At 42.3% G+C, this 15,103-nt stretch overlaps 2 protein-coding genes across 7 annotated transcripts in view; both read right to left on the bottom strand.

Moving 5' to 3' along the window:
- Window positions 1-419: 419 nt before the first annotated feature.
- Window positions 420-4,042, bottom strand: LOC1269086 (gamma-butyrobetaine dioxygenase). The gene is made up of 3 exons (XM_307672.5): window positions 2,866-4,042; window positions 1,903-2,214; window positions 420-1,841 (listed from the first exon to the last, which is right to left on the bottom strand). Exons 1-3 carry the CDS (start codon window positions 3,756-3,758, stop codon window positions 1,511-1,513), a joined length of 1,536 nt encoding a protein of 511 aa, XP_307672.5. The 5' UTR covers window positions 3,759-4,042; the 3' UTR covers window positions 420-1,510.
- A 470-nt stretch (window positions 4,043-4,512) lies between these two features.
- Window positions 4,513-15,103, bottom strand: part of LOC1269085 (TGF-beta receptor type-1) — an 85,408-nt gene continuing 74,817 nt past the window's right edge. For all 6 annotated transcript variants that reach the window (XM_061656216.1, XM_061656217.1, XM_061656221.1 and 3 more), the window contains exons 6-9: window positions 14,526-14,759; window positions 14,215-14,448; window positions 13,633-14,156; window positions 4,513-13,535 (exon numbers count right to left, since the gene is read on the bottom strand). In XM_061656216.1, the coding sequence (XP_061512200.1) occupies window positions 13,374-13,535; window positions 13,633-14,156; window positions 14,215-14,448; window positions 14,526-14,759 (1,154 nt within the window). In that variant the 3' untranslated portion in view covers window positions 4,513-13,373. The remainder of the gene's footprint in view (window positions 13,536-13,632; window positions 14,157-14,214; window positions 14,449-14,525; window positions 14,760-15,103) is intronic.

The following is a 15,103-nucleotide window of genomic DNA, read 5'->3' on the forward strand; positions in this document are numbered from 1 at the left end:
AGCTGTGGGACACTTTATTGACCTTTTCTTACGTGAAATGAATTTAATGTAATAGGAATTGGACTCTATAGCACTCTTCTTGGACAAATTCAAGAGGATTTTCCAAGCAGCCTGTCCAATAAGGATGCCATAGAATCCAATTACCATCCTATGAGGGTTTACTTCCAATAGGAAAGAGTCAAGGAAGTGCCCCACAACTATGAGAACCCCTTGAAAACCCTGTAAACCTTCCATAACAACAATACTCCCCTTTTTTCCCCCAAATGCACCCTTCTAGTTTCCTTTTCCCCCTATTATTTCCTTATTAAGAATATTTAGTATTTTATGTTTATTCCGCCCAGTTCCGTGTGATTTATTAGCATTCTTGTGTGCGTGTGCGCGTGTGTGTGGGTTTTGTTTGCTTTTGTTCTTTTCTTTAAAAAAAAAACCCCGCATATTAAAAGTCTCCATTTATACTCCCGCGCAAACGTTGCTTTCAGCCGACGCGCGTAAAATGGTGCTGAAGAAGCGAAGAGCGCGAATCAGCGCTTATTCGATAAGAATGTAAAGAGAGCAAAACAAATTACAAAATGTCGAACATGAAAAAAGGAAAATCATAACATATTAAAAATGGAAAATAGGATATGATAAGGGAAATTAATAGGAGCGATTTACGGTTGATTGGACCGAAAGTCGTGCAATGTAATGCTTAGCAGAGCGCAATATGAATATGAGAAGCGAACGCAAAAAATGGAACAAGAAAGAAGGTGGTAGAAAATGTGATTTTATCGGAAATAATTATTTGATTTGTGCGCTAACTGTGTTGTGCAACAAACATAAGAAACAAGGATTGTCCGAGTTTAACGAAAAAACAGCACGAAAGCAAGTGCGCTTTCCGTTTAGCGTTTAGCTAGTTTTTATTAAAGTATGAAAGTAAAGCATTCGAATTTTAGAGCAAGCAACAGAGTAAAGGGCGACAGAGTTGTTGTAGAACTAGATCTTATTATATTACTTTTAATAGGTGTCTTCTTTCTCGGCCCCTCTTCCCGTACTCGTACGGGAATGTGTATTTAGTGCGTTTCTTATTTTGTTTGTTTTTTTTTTTTGTGCGCTCACATTCAATGTGTTTGTGTCAATCTGTTTCAACACATCCGCATCCGTTTTCTCTTATAGACGTTAATACAAAGCCTGCCTGCGCCCTTAACACATGCCTATACACATATAATCCTTAGATGTGTCCCGGGACGCAACCGCAATATCAGAATTACCCAAACACAGATACTCCTTTCCCCTCTATTTCCTAAATTCAAGTTCTTCTTAGGTGAGCTTTTGTCGTTCGCCGGACAGAATTATTGTTCCAATTTGTGTTTACTTATAATTAATGGGGCGCGCAACCGTATATAACGCAGCCCCCCACACCCCTCTCTGCGCGCGCAGAAGTAAGAAGAAATAGGAGGAATGCGAAATATCAATTTAAAAAAACGAGTTTAAAAACAAAACTTATCCCCCGTTTGTGGTGTTTCTCACACTTTCATTTGCCTTCCCTATCCGAAACGGCGGCGGCTTTGAGGACGCGCCACCTGGAGTAGATTTCATCCCAATCGAGATACGCACCGACGATGTGCCGCGTGTTTCCCGCCGTATCCGTGTACCCCGTCCGCCCGTGCACCATCCGAACGTTGCTGAACGTAAGAATATCGCCCGGGGCCGTCTTGAAGCTGACCGCTTCCCGGTGCAGGATCGTCACGAAGCGCTGCATCGCCCGGTACCACGGTTCGACGCGATCGAGCGGCACGCTGAAGTGGCTGTCGCGCTGTGGCACACTGTGATTGATCCGCTCCAAGCGTCCATCGCGGCCGATACTGCACGAAGGAGGCACGTTTATCAGTAAATTGAACATAATACGTCAAAGAAAAAACATACCATATAACGGGCGCCCGGTAGATGCTGTGAAACGTGCCCGCTTCGTCCGCGCCCAGATCGCTCCAGTCGACCAACGTTTCGCTCAGCAGCCGAAAATCGTCCGGATGGTGCTGGCGGAGCTGTTCCGCAACGTAAAACCCGTCGGCGATGAGGTTTTCGCCGCCGGTTGGGTTGGACGATTGCACCAGACAGTGTAGCAGATTGCAGCCCGGTTTGTAGTCGTAGTAGGGCAGGTCGGTGTGCATTTGCAGTGGGGTGGAAAGGTACGCGACGTTGCTGGTGCCTTCCTTTGCTTTCACGATAAATTCCTCGCTTTTTGGGAACAATAAAAAAGGTAATATTATTTAGATTCATTCATGTAAGCTTTTTCGACAGCATGAACTATACAGGGTTTTCTAGAAGTTCTCATAGCTGTGGGACACTGAATTGACTCTTTCTTGCGTGAAATGAACTTAATATAATAGGAAATGGACTCCTATAGCATCTTTGTTGGACAAATCTAATAGGAATACATACATGCACACAAATCTAATAGGAACATATGAAGTTCACATAGGAAAGAGTCCAGGAAGTGTCCCACAACTATGAGAACCCCTGGAAAACCCTGTAATTAAAGAGATAAAAATATTGAAGCTAAAAAACGCTTTTTATGCACATAACTTTTTTGAACACCCAACACAACAATGCTCGTGTAGCGTCTACCTTTACGTACTGAAACGTGTAAACACACCTTAAGCGTGTACAAGCGAGATGAAACCTACGAGAGTGAGCAATGCTTTTCTCGCTCTCACCACGATCTCTTCTCTGTCGCTCTCACTGACCTACGCCAACAAGCGCGTGGCGCGAAAGTGTAGACACGTGTTTGATTGCATTTGTTTGGATATTTTGCGAGAATTATTCATGTTTGTGTATAATATTACTAAAACAAAATTGCTCTTTGTAATTAACAATCCATTTACTCACCCATAATGCGTTTTACGGATGAATCCAACCCGATCGGCCAACCGGCGACACTCGTTCTCCGTCAGTGGTGCTCCCTTGATCATCACCACGCCGTACGCAATCAACGCCTCAATCCACTGCCGCAGCGCTCCATCATCCGCCAGCACCTGCTCGAACGAAAACTCCTTCAGCACCCCGCCAAACCCAGCCGCACCCCAAACCACCGGCTCGGGACGATACCATTCCCGCAGATACCGCTCCGTATCGGCCCCTCGAAAGCTTCTGCCCAAAAGCCACCCCAACTCGTACACCGACCGCCCATGCACCTCGCCATCACCCCACTGCACTTCCAGCGAGCGTCCACCGTCCACCACACCCACGCGCACCACGTTCACCCCGTCCACATCGAACCGTTCCCAGTCGAGCACGCGGCTCGTCGAACCGCCATGGAAGCACCGCTCACACTGACAGTTATCGCGCAGCCAAACGGCGGGAAACTCGTACTGCTGCTCCGTCGCGCCACCATCGTCGGCGAGCAGGACCGTCACCACCACACGCGACCGGTTCGCATCGAAGGTGGCTTCGCTTATCTGCGACGACGAGGATGGCGCTGATGACGTCGCTACCGTGTGGTGGTTCTCTTCTGCCGAGCCGGACTTTACCCTCGCACGACGATCTTCACCGGTCTCGCGATCAGCGGGCAGAGGTGGCGCGGATGATGATGCGTTTCGCACCGTACCGGAACTGGTCCGCGTTTGGTGCGTTGCGTGATTGCGATTGAGAAAATTAAAAATAGCGGGCGATTGTGTTGCTGCTCTTGTGGCGATGGTAGGTTGATGCGCTAAGAGTGTTGACACACCACCACCGCCGACGACCGCACGGTTGAGCGTTGCTAAGCAGCGTACAAGTGACATGGTTTTTTACGGGGGTTTTGACGAACAATTTCAGGGTTCAAAGAGGCACTGAGTATCACTTAAATCACTTTTTTATTAATATTGTCACTGTATGGAGTCACAAAACACTCCTTTTCATAGCTTAAAAGGCTTAGTGGTATTCACCAAAACACTTCTTGTTCACAGTCCCGACCGTCTCGTGCCTGCGTGTTGCACGAGCGAAAGCCGAACGATAACTGAAAAGCGGCGCAAGTCACTGGGTCAAACGATGATGCCAAGGCAGACGGCTGACATTCACGGTGCTGTTGTACACACTCGCAGTAATCACTAAATCCACCCAAGAGCTTGTCAGCGCAAGCCGGGAGAGGTATAAATGTGTTTAAAAAAAAAAGTCACTTTTCAATGAGCAAAAAGATGAAATTTAAGAGCGCTTGATAAAAAACGCCTATAGTTATACAATCTGCACTACAAATCTTCCTTCTTATGACATTGTTAATGACTTGTTTGCACAGTTTAAGACAGTAGAAAGCTCAGCAGCTTCCGTGCGCTAAAACCAACAGACCCCATAGAAACCAGAGTCCATCTTTTATCTCGCATTTGCTTTCCCAAACAGTACGATAAACAAATAACCAGATAAGACAGGGGCCTTTCTCAAACACAAGCAAACATTCCCTCTTTCCCGTTTGTGTAAGATAAAAACCCACTTCTTTCGGACTCTGCAAAGCGCACACAGAGAGAGAGAGACCACAAAAACCGGCGGGGGCAAAAAGCCATCTTGGTTGTTCCACATTTTTTTAATCATTTTTTGTTACAAAAAAGACAATAATCGATCACGGTTTTTTGTTTTTTGTTTTTCTCTCTTTTCATTCTTGTGTGTGTGTGTGTTTTTTTGTTTGTTTTCTTCTTCTTTTTCTGTTGTTGTTTTTACTTTCTGCTTCTACTTTTCTTGTTGTATCCTCTTTCGTTATTCTTAAATCTCGGGGGTTTGTTCTGTATGTATGCATTGTGTGTTTTGTTTTGTGTATTTTTGTGTTTGCATCTTTTTTACTGCTGTGTGTTTGTTATCTTTTTCCTTGTTGGCTTACTCTATCTCTCTCTCTCTCTTTTTTGTATCTGTTTATCTGTTTCTTCTTTGTTATGTTTAGCTTGAATGTTTGTTTCGTTTCCTATCCCATTTCTGTGTTTCATTAACTTATGTGTGTATGTGGTTGTGTTTTCTTTAATTTCTTACTCGCTAGTTTTTTTTTGTTTTTTGTTAATGTTAATATTTATCTCTTTTCTCTCATCTACCGTCCGATCGTCCATCCACCCTGCCGTCTAGTTCTAAATGTGCTGCTTAACTATTACTTATTCTTTACATGCTTTTCCTCCCGCTTTACTGTAAGCATTTTACTTATTTTATTTGTTATGTGTGTGTGTTTTTTGTTTTCGGTGAGAAGAGGAAAAGGATTAAAGAGGGAAATGGGGGAGGGAAGGGGATAGAGGAACAAATAAACAATACTAAATAGTCATCCAGTACACAAACCTAGTTGCATCAGTTTTGCAAACTCAATCGGTTTTTCTTTTCTTTCTTCACCAATTGTATTTCAACGTTCTGCAATTATGTTTTATGTGTTACTTTTTTCTTTTTCTTTTTGCTTTATCTTTAGCATTACAGTTCGGTTTTGTATTAATCTGTAGGTTTTATTCTCTTCTCTTTATTTCTATCCCTCTCTCTTTCTTTCTTTTCCCCGTATTATTCCTTCAAAATACACGTCTCTTTTAGCACGTGTTTTCTGTTTTCTTAATTATTCTTAACACATTAGCATGGAGAATAATGTTCGCCTTTGTTTGTTTGTTTGTTTGTTTGTTGTTTCGCACATATCTCTCATTCACACGCCGCATACACTCGCGCACACCTTAATATAGGATTACAATAATTAGAATAATCATGAATCATGAATAATATGTGTGTATGTGTATGCGTGTTTAGTGAGTTGAGGGGCAATTTTTCACAATAAAAACTGTTCGAGTGTACGAGTGTAATGCAATAATTATGTGTCTCGTTCATCGTAATAGTTTTAATAATGATGATTTTCATAATTATAATGTTGATTTTTAAGCGTTAATGATAGTGCTATAATAATAATAATAATAATAAAAAGCAGCGCAGATAAATGATGCTTCTGTGCAGCAAACATACAACAATACAATCTCCACCACTCATCGTAGTAGCCGGGGTATCGCTTGTCAAAAACCAAGAAACATAATTCAATATGATTATTCTTTTACATCGTATTGTTCTCATACAACAATCAAGAGTAAGAGCAATCAAAACAAAGCAATTTATCAGATTTACAGTTTTCCAGTTTTCATACTTTTAGCCAAACTGTTTCACTCTTTTTCTCTCTTCCCTTCTACGCTAATTTCGCTTGCAGCTACTACTTTTTGCAGTCCAAAACCAGTTCATTTTTTCACCAAAGCTTAGCTTTAGTTCGGTGTTTTATTACTTTTCTTGTTGTTGCAATTTCAATCTTTCCTGTTCACATTCAGTGCCGATTTGTTTTAATTTATTCATTTTTGTTTGCTGTTTGCTTGCTGATTTCATCACTTTGTTTTATGCTTTTCTTAAGCAAGTGTTTTTCGTTTTTTTTGTTGGAATTTTGCTCTTCAATGTTACTTCTTTCTTCCGTACTTTGTACGCGTTTTTGTTACACCTTTTTTTCATTACTTCATAGCCAAATCCATCAATTTTGATTCATTTTGTTTCATCTTTCTTTGACACACTGGCTGTCAGTTTTTACAAGGAAAATTTAATCGCAATCGCTAGTTTAATTTTTAATTTAAAATAATTACTAACTTAACCAACCTACCGCACAATATATGAATGATATGAGTCTATGTATAATGGTGTGTGTGTGTGTGAGAGATGAGTAAAGGTATGTGGATGTATTGTTTGGTTTTTGGTAATAAGAAGAAAAAAAAAACCAACAAAAACTTAAACCCATCGTGCGCGCCCCCTTCGCTTACATATCGAGCAACGGGGTCATTTGTGAACGTATTTTAATTATCAAATAAATGAGGTAGAAAATTATAATCGACGTTCATGTAATTTATCATACTTGTAGAAGCCTAACGTGTACTACACGATCGCTACCTCCCTCTACAGGGTGTGTGTGTGGATCTGTTTTGGTTGTACATCCATAAATTTAAACCCAATTTGGAGACAACAACTCATACCCCAACATCGAATAAGGATTTGTGTCTGTGTGGATGTGGTCAGGTGGGTGTGTTCAACCCCAAAAACCCTTTTCTCTGCTTATACATGTGTGACGTACACGCTTTATAGTGCTGCTATCTCTGTACTACTAACACTAAGAAACACTATCGCAATCGTATTTTAAACCCAAAAAAAACACGATCGAGGGAACGTAACGATCGTGTCGATCCCAACTCATACACACACACGCGCGCGCGCGCCTTCCCATTTCTCTCTCTCTCTTTCTCTCAATTACGTTACATTTGCGGGGCCTTTTGTTTTTTTGCAGTATTATTATTACAGTGTGTATTAACACACACGCATACACGCGATGGCACACACGGGCGAGATAGGTACTGTGTCCTTGTTTGCTGGGGAGCGAGGGGAAGGAGGAGGGACTTAAAATGACTTCAAGTATACTATTATTAACTGGGGACACGACGGTCAAGTGGGAAACAAAAAGCAAACCAAAAAACCAAAGAAAACGGGAACCACCGTACACTTGTTATTCGAGGTATTTACTGGTGTGTGCTGGATTATTAGGCTCTACTTTACTTTACACTGCGCTTCCTATTGCTGGAGGTGCAGGAGGAACAACTTAAGTTTTTTGGACTTTAGTCTCACTGGAAATAAGACCGCACACGTAGAGGGAAATGCGCACGTGATTTTCTCTTCCTTTCTCTCTCTCTTACTCCTCTTTCCTTACACAGCAGTGTGGCGAACACACATACACACATTTGAGCAAACAGGATCATTCCATCGTTCCGTTCCGTTGCCGAGTTCCAAAACGTCGTCTCACTCATCATTTTAATCGTGTTTGGAAACATTCAAAGGTGTAGGTCGTAGGTAGTGTGTGATTAGTAAACGTTAAACACTGACGAGAAGCTTTCTTCGCTCTATAACCCCACTCTCTCTCTCTCTCTCTCTCTCTTTTCAACAGCTTTTCTCTTTCTTTTCTTTGCCTCTTACTTAGCAACTTCTATGTTTTTAGCAAAATGTATTTAACCTCCTTGCATCTCTCTCTCCCTCTCCCTCTCTCTCTCTCTGCAACGATGTGTTAAATAGTTTAGTGTGTGTGTGTTTTTTTACTTTCCATTCTTCTCTTTTAACATTACTTTTCATTACTTGCTTTCTTTTCTTCTCTCTTTGAACAACTTTGTTTGTTATACTGTTTCCCCAGTTCATTTGTTTCCTCCTCTGCCGTTTCTCTTTCTCCCTTGTTTCACTTTACTATTTTTCTTTTCTGCTTTTTCCGCCCACTCTTTTCTGGTGTGGTTTGCTCCTGTTTACGTTTAAGTTAAATCTTCTGTTTGTAGACTTTGCTCTCTTTTGCTTTATAACACTGGTTTAGATGCTCTGGGGGAGAAAGGGATACGGAGGGGAAATGGGAAAACCCCCCCGAGGTCAACTGTCTATTTGTTTTACCATAAACTGCGTTTGTGTGTTGATTTTGTTTCTTCTTTTCTTTAGTTGTATTTTTACTTCAGCTTTTATTAGTTTGTTTCATCTTGTTTTCCAACTTCCAAACTCAATTCCTGCCAACTGCTTTGTTTTCTTCTCTTTCTGTTTCTCTCTCTATCTTTTATTTCTTTTATATCCAATATGAAAATTCATTTTTATTCTGTTTTTGTTGTCTTCAATCGGCTTCACTCGTTTCATTCACGTTTTCTTTTGTTTAATACACGAACCACTCGGTTTTAGAACATTTAATGAACATCAGGTCTGTTATGTGTTGCGCTCTTTTTCTCCATTTTCATCTTTCATCATCATTGTTGCATTTGCTCATTCTCATTTGTAACAGAACAGATAATAGCAGCGTACAAAGAGCATTACTGAAGAGTGGCATTCAAAAAGGGGTAAGAAGAAGAATAAGAAGAAAAGGTACTTCACAATATACATTTGAATTCTTGTAAATGTTACAAGACAAACGTGCACAGTAAGGGCGTTGTTTTTCTTTTCTTTTCTATGGACAAGGACGTTTACTATTGCTATTGAACGAGTTTACTGCTTCTTTTCTTCTTTACGTTAACGCAATTGTACAAGAAGCAAATAAACCTTTTAATGGAATTAAAGTATGATGATAATTAAAAGCTATCAAATAAAGTTACAAAAACTTATAACGTACTACAATCCTTCCCCAGCTATTGTTTAGTACGCACAGAGAAGTAGCTACAGTACAATAATGCATAGGAAATGAAAAAAACAAATTGAAATATTGATCACACTTTTGCTTGGTACAAAAAGAAATCAGAATACAAAATAAACATTTCAACTATTGCTTCTATTGTATTGAATGTGTGTGTGTGTGTGTTTGGCTATGGCGTTTGTATGAGTGTGGTAAAATGGTGTGGTATTGTAGAGTTAATATGGTAATATTGTGTTGGAAGTTGCTCTGGTTGCTCTATTGGTATATAGGACGGTGTGCATCACACCTAATACTATTGCAGGTTTTGGTTTTGTTTGTGTTGTGTTGGTAAGTTGTTGGAGGTTGGTTGTGTAGGTGTATCCGCGGTATAGAATGTGTAACTTTTTGGGAGTTTGTAACGGGCAGCGCACTCACTGTACAGGAGCATTTGTATGTCGTGGCCGTGCCGTGTATAGCTAATATCCTGGTCAGCATCTGCACACTCACAAAACACACGCATTCTTCTTCTTCTTCGCTTCTTGTTTTTTTTTGTTTGTTCAATCGTCTAGTTGTTCAACAGTTGAATATTGCTATCACACACCAACATCTATTTGAACTACAGCTTTGTACCGATCGGTGTAAGGCTTCACTCAACGCAAATCAACGCAGGTCAAACATGGAAAAGTAACAGAAAGAATGAGGATAATGATAAGAAATTTCGAATAAATACGTTAAAACCAGTAAGTAACCCATAATGACTCATCAAACGTGTAGAATATGATCTAAAAGAGCAAGAAAATAGAAGAAATTTTAAAAAAAAACCAACATATTGTCCAAACTATCTTTGTATTGCACAAACCAACAAGATCATCCTAAATAATTTAGCCTTTTTAAGTGTACGCCTTTGTTTCGTACGCCTGGAGGTAGCTTCAAACATGCAGCGGGCTGACCAGGATTCGTGTGCACTACCGACAGGACGACAGGAAGCTTTGTTACAGAGATTAACGCGAGCTATTATCGAACATATTTGGTGTGTATGTGTGTGTAGATGGTAGAAAACATAAAAAGCTACTCCAACTACTAACAATAAACCTTTTCTCCCTTACAATAGGGAATTACTTGTGCTATGTGTGTCGGGTTGGGTAAGGTTGGTGTGCAACTAGTAAACATGTAGTAAACCGGTCAAATTAAACCTCTTAGTTAATGGAATCATACGAGTAGCTGTGTGTGTGTTTGTGTAGATTGGCTTTACTGTGCCTTGAAAGGAACAATTATTACCCCCATTCGCTTCTACCACTCACTAACGATCGCTGTCCTCTTCTCTTACGTTAACAGTAGTGCCTCCTCGTCATTATCTTTAACTGTGTCCTTTCTACGTCCTTCTCTGACTGTTTTAAATCTGCGTTTCGAAAATCTGTTCAGCCATCCCCGACTGTTCGACAGATCGCTTTCACTCGCTGCCTTTTTTAAATGTACATCCAACTGAAACTGTTTGCTGTATTCTTTTGTTTTGTTCTTACTAAAGGGACACATCTTACTTCTATTAGTGTATCTCTCTCCAGCGCCATCTTCAGTAGCTGTTGTGTAGCGTTAAACAGGAAAATAAAATCACACTCAAACCACTCCCGACGCCCGAGTCCTAACTACCTCTGTTTAGGGTTGTGGCAGGAGTTGATTGTGGATTGTGTGGTTGTGTGTGTGTTTGTGGATCGGGAGGGTTCACGTTGTTGTTCTGGAAGAATGTTTGGCAAACGGTTTGATTGTTCATGTTCTACCCATTTCGCTTTCGGCTTTCGCCGCCCTGCCTCACACTCAATGCAGCCGTCCATAGTCGTATTAAGTAGTGTCAGGGGCATTTGAGGTTACTTCTTTTGGGGGGAAAAAGCGGAGCGTTCGATCGTCCTGTTACTACCGCACAGTCTGAGCACGAGGATTACCCTACATACTTATCTATTTTATAGTTTGAACTGAATCACCTGAACGGAATGCGGGGAGGGTGAAAGAATGCACTGACCGACCGCTGACAATCTTTGACAAGATTTGTGTGCCCCCTACGGGGTTCGCCATCAGCAGCATTCTTCTTTAATCTCATACGTACGTGTGTGTGTGTGTCGTGTAGTGTGCTTATGGATTTTGGTTATTATTTTTGCGTTTTCATGCACGGCAGTATCATGTTGCGTTTTTTTTTTTCTTCTAGATGAACGTTTCTATTTGTACAGCCGCCTCACTCACAGAAAAAGAGCGCTGGCGGCTATAGCTGAACTTATCGGGCATCTGAGCAGATTTCATTGTATGTCACACATCTCACATGTGTTCTTCCTGTGTGTGTGTTTGTATTTTAACACTTCAGTTTGTTTGCTTTTTTTATAATTTGCATCATTTGTTTTACATCTTTTGTAATCTAAAGTACCTTTCCTAAAGGATGTTTTCTATATATATTGCATAATTAGGGGTTTTTACTTGTCTTTTTCTTCTTCTATTTGTATTGTGCACACTTTCCTCTCTCTCTCTCTCTCATTCTCTTCTTTCGTTTTGTTGTCTGTTATGTAGTTATGTATTTATGTATGTTCTGTGGAAGCAATCGATACAGGTAATGTTCCAGTTTTGTTTAGATTTGTAGACTTTTGTAAGAGTTTTGTATCTTTCCGTTTCCGTTTCACGTGTCAATGGGGTTCTTTCTTTTTCCTTTCTCTTTTTTCTCTCCTTCAATTCTTTGCAAGAATGGCAAAACACGTTCTGTACAAACAGGTATCTGTGTCAAATGGGAAACACAACAGTCCAAACAACCACGGTGCATCCACCGGTTCCAGGGTTCAATATGCTGGCGTACGCTTTCGACAAATCATTAGCAAAACCGAAATATCGAAAGAAAAAGTCAATACATACACAGACAAATCACAAACGGAGAAGCTTTCATCGTTAGCTTTTTGGGGTTGCACTGGAAACTGTGTTCAAATGCGGCTTACTTCTTACGTAAATGTATCGTTGCTAAACAAAATGCTAAACCTACAAACACTACCTACTGCCCGTTAGAGCAATACGTTATGATCTACATGTTCGTACTGTACACATAATCATCATCATCATCACTAGTCGGTCTCGCCCGTATCCTGTTTTTCGTCTCGTTCTCGTTTCTGATGTAGCTATATTTGCTGCTAAATAAAACTGGAGGTATTGAAGTTTGTTGTTTTTTTTTTTTGCTTCGTTATTTTTGCTTTGTTCAATATTCCTTGTAGCGGTTGCACTAGTTAATTGGCCGTTTTGTTTCTGCGTGTTCCACTGTATGTCGTGTTACTGTACGCACTATGATTCGTTAACTTGTTATCCTGTGGTTTGTGTGTGTGTTCGTTCACGTTGTTCTGGAGGTGGTGCAAAACTTTAACTGTTATTTGCAAGGAGTTTACCCTCCCGTTCGCGACTATTTCAGTGTTGTTTTGCTTTCAATTTTGATGGTTGACCGGGTTGTTGCTTTGTAAAAACCGAAAAGTGGATATGTTTCTAGTCTTTGTTTGCTCTAGTCTGTTCAACGCCGTGCTCTGCCCGGTAGTGCATTTGATGGAAACGAAACTGTTCACTCCGAATACGTACTTTCCTGTACAAAAGTCCCGAAATGCTTCACGCTGGAAACCAAACTGCTATACACAACTCAAACATGGTGACGCCACACGACAGTATGTACGCTTCTGGCGTACTTTCACTGCTAGGAGTGTGTGTGTGTATGTGTTTATATATATAATAGGGCAATATGCCTCCTCAGTACTCGCGCTTGACACTCTCACGTTCACGCAGGGTTTCATCCTTTTTCATACACGCAAATCCCACTCATTCCATCGTTTTATATGTTTTGCTCATCTTACGCACTATATCAAACATATACCACACACACGGCTTCCCTTTTTCCTCTCCAATCCTTATCCATCTAAAAGGTCTTACGATTAAAATGGGTTTTTTTATAGTTAGCTTAGCTGTGTGTGTGTGTTTGTTGTTTCTCTCTCTCTCTCTCTCTGTTTTCACTCTCTGCTATCAGTTCCCATCTTCACCTGTTGCGATGAAGCTTTACACACACGAGCGCACACACACACAAATTCGTTTCTGTTTTTCGATTCCCATTTGCTTATCTACCGCACGCCAGAGAGAGAGAGGGAGCGTACGGTATAAATGTTAAATAGTACGTTAAAAACAGTGCGCGCTGCTTTTCCTGTCTTCCCATCGCCGACGGTCATCATCTGTGGTGTACAGGAGATCGATAGAATGGTGCACAGGCAGCACACGCTTAGCGCAGATTCGCCAACGTTTTCTTGATCCTGAGGGATGACAGCCGGGCGGCCGGATGCTGATACCAGCATTCCTTCATCACCTTCGAGATTGCGTGCAGCGTGTCGCAGGCAATCCAGCGGCTCGGTATGCTGGGACGATGCTGGTCCACGCAGACTACCTGTTAGGGTGAAGGAAAAGAAGGAAACAAACAGGTGTTACAGGTAGTTGCACATCGCACCAGTCACACGCATGCCACGCCACGCCACCAGACGCACCTTTCGCATCTCCTCGATGGTGGGATCGGGCTGTACCACGTCGTAGAAAGGCATCTGATACTCGTCGTAGACCCCGTCGACGTTACACCGCCGCGCAATCTCCCACAGCACCAGCCCGAGCGCGTACACATCCGCCCGCTTGAACGAATCGAACTGCGACACGTTGATCGTCTCATCCAGCACCTCCGGGGCCATGTAGCGCTTGGTGCCGACGCGATGCGTCGACGGCTGGTCGACCGTGTCGGTCGCGACGATGTGACGCACCGCCAGCCCCAGGTCGCCGATGCAGCACGTCAGGTTCGACTTCACCAGTATGTTCTTCGACTTGAGGTCCCGGTGAGCGATCGCGGGCTTGCCGCGCGTACCGACAATGTCCATGTGCAGATGGGCCAGCCCGGTCGCTATCGAGAACGCCATCTCGAGCATCGTGTCCGGATCGACGCAGCGGGCAGTGAGAAAATCGAACAGCGACCCATTCTCGTGATAATCCGTCACCAGCCAGAGCTGCGTCCAGGTGCCGTTATCTGAAAATTGGATCACAATTAGTGTTGTGCCATCGCAAAACCCGACACACAATCTCACCCTTATTATCAGCAGCAATAAAGCCGAGAATGTTCTCGTGACGCAGCATAATCGTTTGATAGATTTCGGCCTCCCGGGACCACGAGCACTCCTCGCGGCTGGAGAATATCTTCACGGCCACATTCTCGCCGCGCCACCTGCCGCGCCACACCTCACCGAAGCGTCCCTTGCCGATCACGTCCACCAGCTGTATTTGACGTGCGATCGAGCGCTGCACAAGCAAAGGTAGTCCAGCTGTGGAACAAATACAAAAAAAAAAAAAACAAAGATTAAATGCATGTCCCTTGCATCATATTGTGCTCCATACTTACAAGAACCGGACCCCGACGTGGACATCTCAATAAGCCCCTGTATGGTGGTGTGCCCGTTCAGGATCGGATAGCTTGCACCGCACAGCGAGTCCTCCGGCAGGATTTGCCGGGCGCCACTGTTGCGCTTGCGACGGCCCAGCATGAGCACCCCAACGAACAGTGCTAAGAGCAGCATTACGGCCACTATTGTCAATAATAATATCCATCGCAGACCGTACGATTCCTCTTTTTGGGCTGCGTTTGGGGGGGAACCGTCACATGCAATCAATGCAATCGAAAGGACGATGGCGCGCAGGAAATGGAAAAAGTTTTATTAGAAAATGGACAAACTTCATGGTGGTTCAAATCATAAGTACTACTTTTTTTACATCCGGAGGTTTGAAGGAAATAAAAAAAACGAAATCGGCAGTAGAAAATTAGTTTTAAATTTTACGGAGCTTTTCCGCTCTTATTATGCCAACGCGCGGGGGGAGTCGTAGAATAATAGCTAAAACTTGTATCTAATTTTCTTGTCCCCGCTTCTGTTCACGGCCTGATAAGGGTGCACACGATCATCGTAAGGTGTTGCACATAATTTC

Source organism: Anopheles gambiae, chromosome 3 (assembly GCF_943734735.2).
Source record: "Anopheles gambiae chromosome 3, idAnoGambNW_F1_1, whole genome shotgun sequence".
Lineage (NCBI taxonomy): Eukaryota > Metazoa > Arthropoda > Insecta > Diptera > Culicidae > Anopheles > Anopheles gambiae.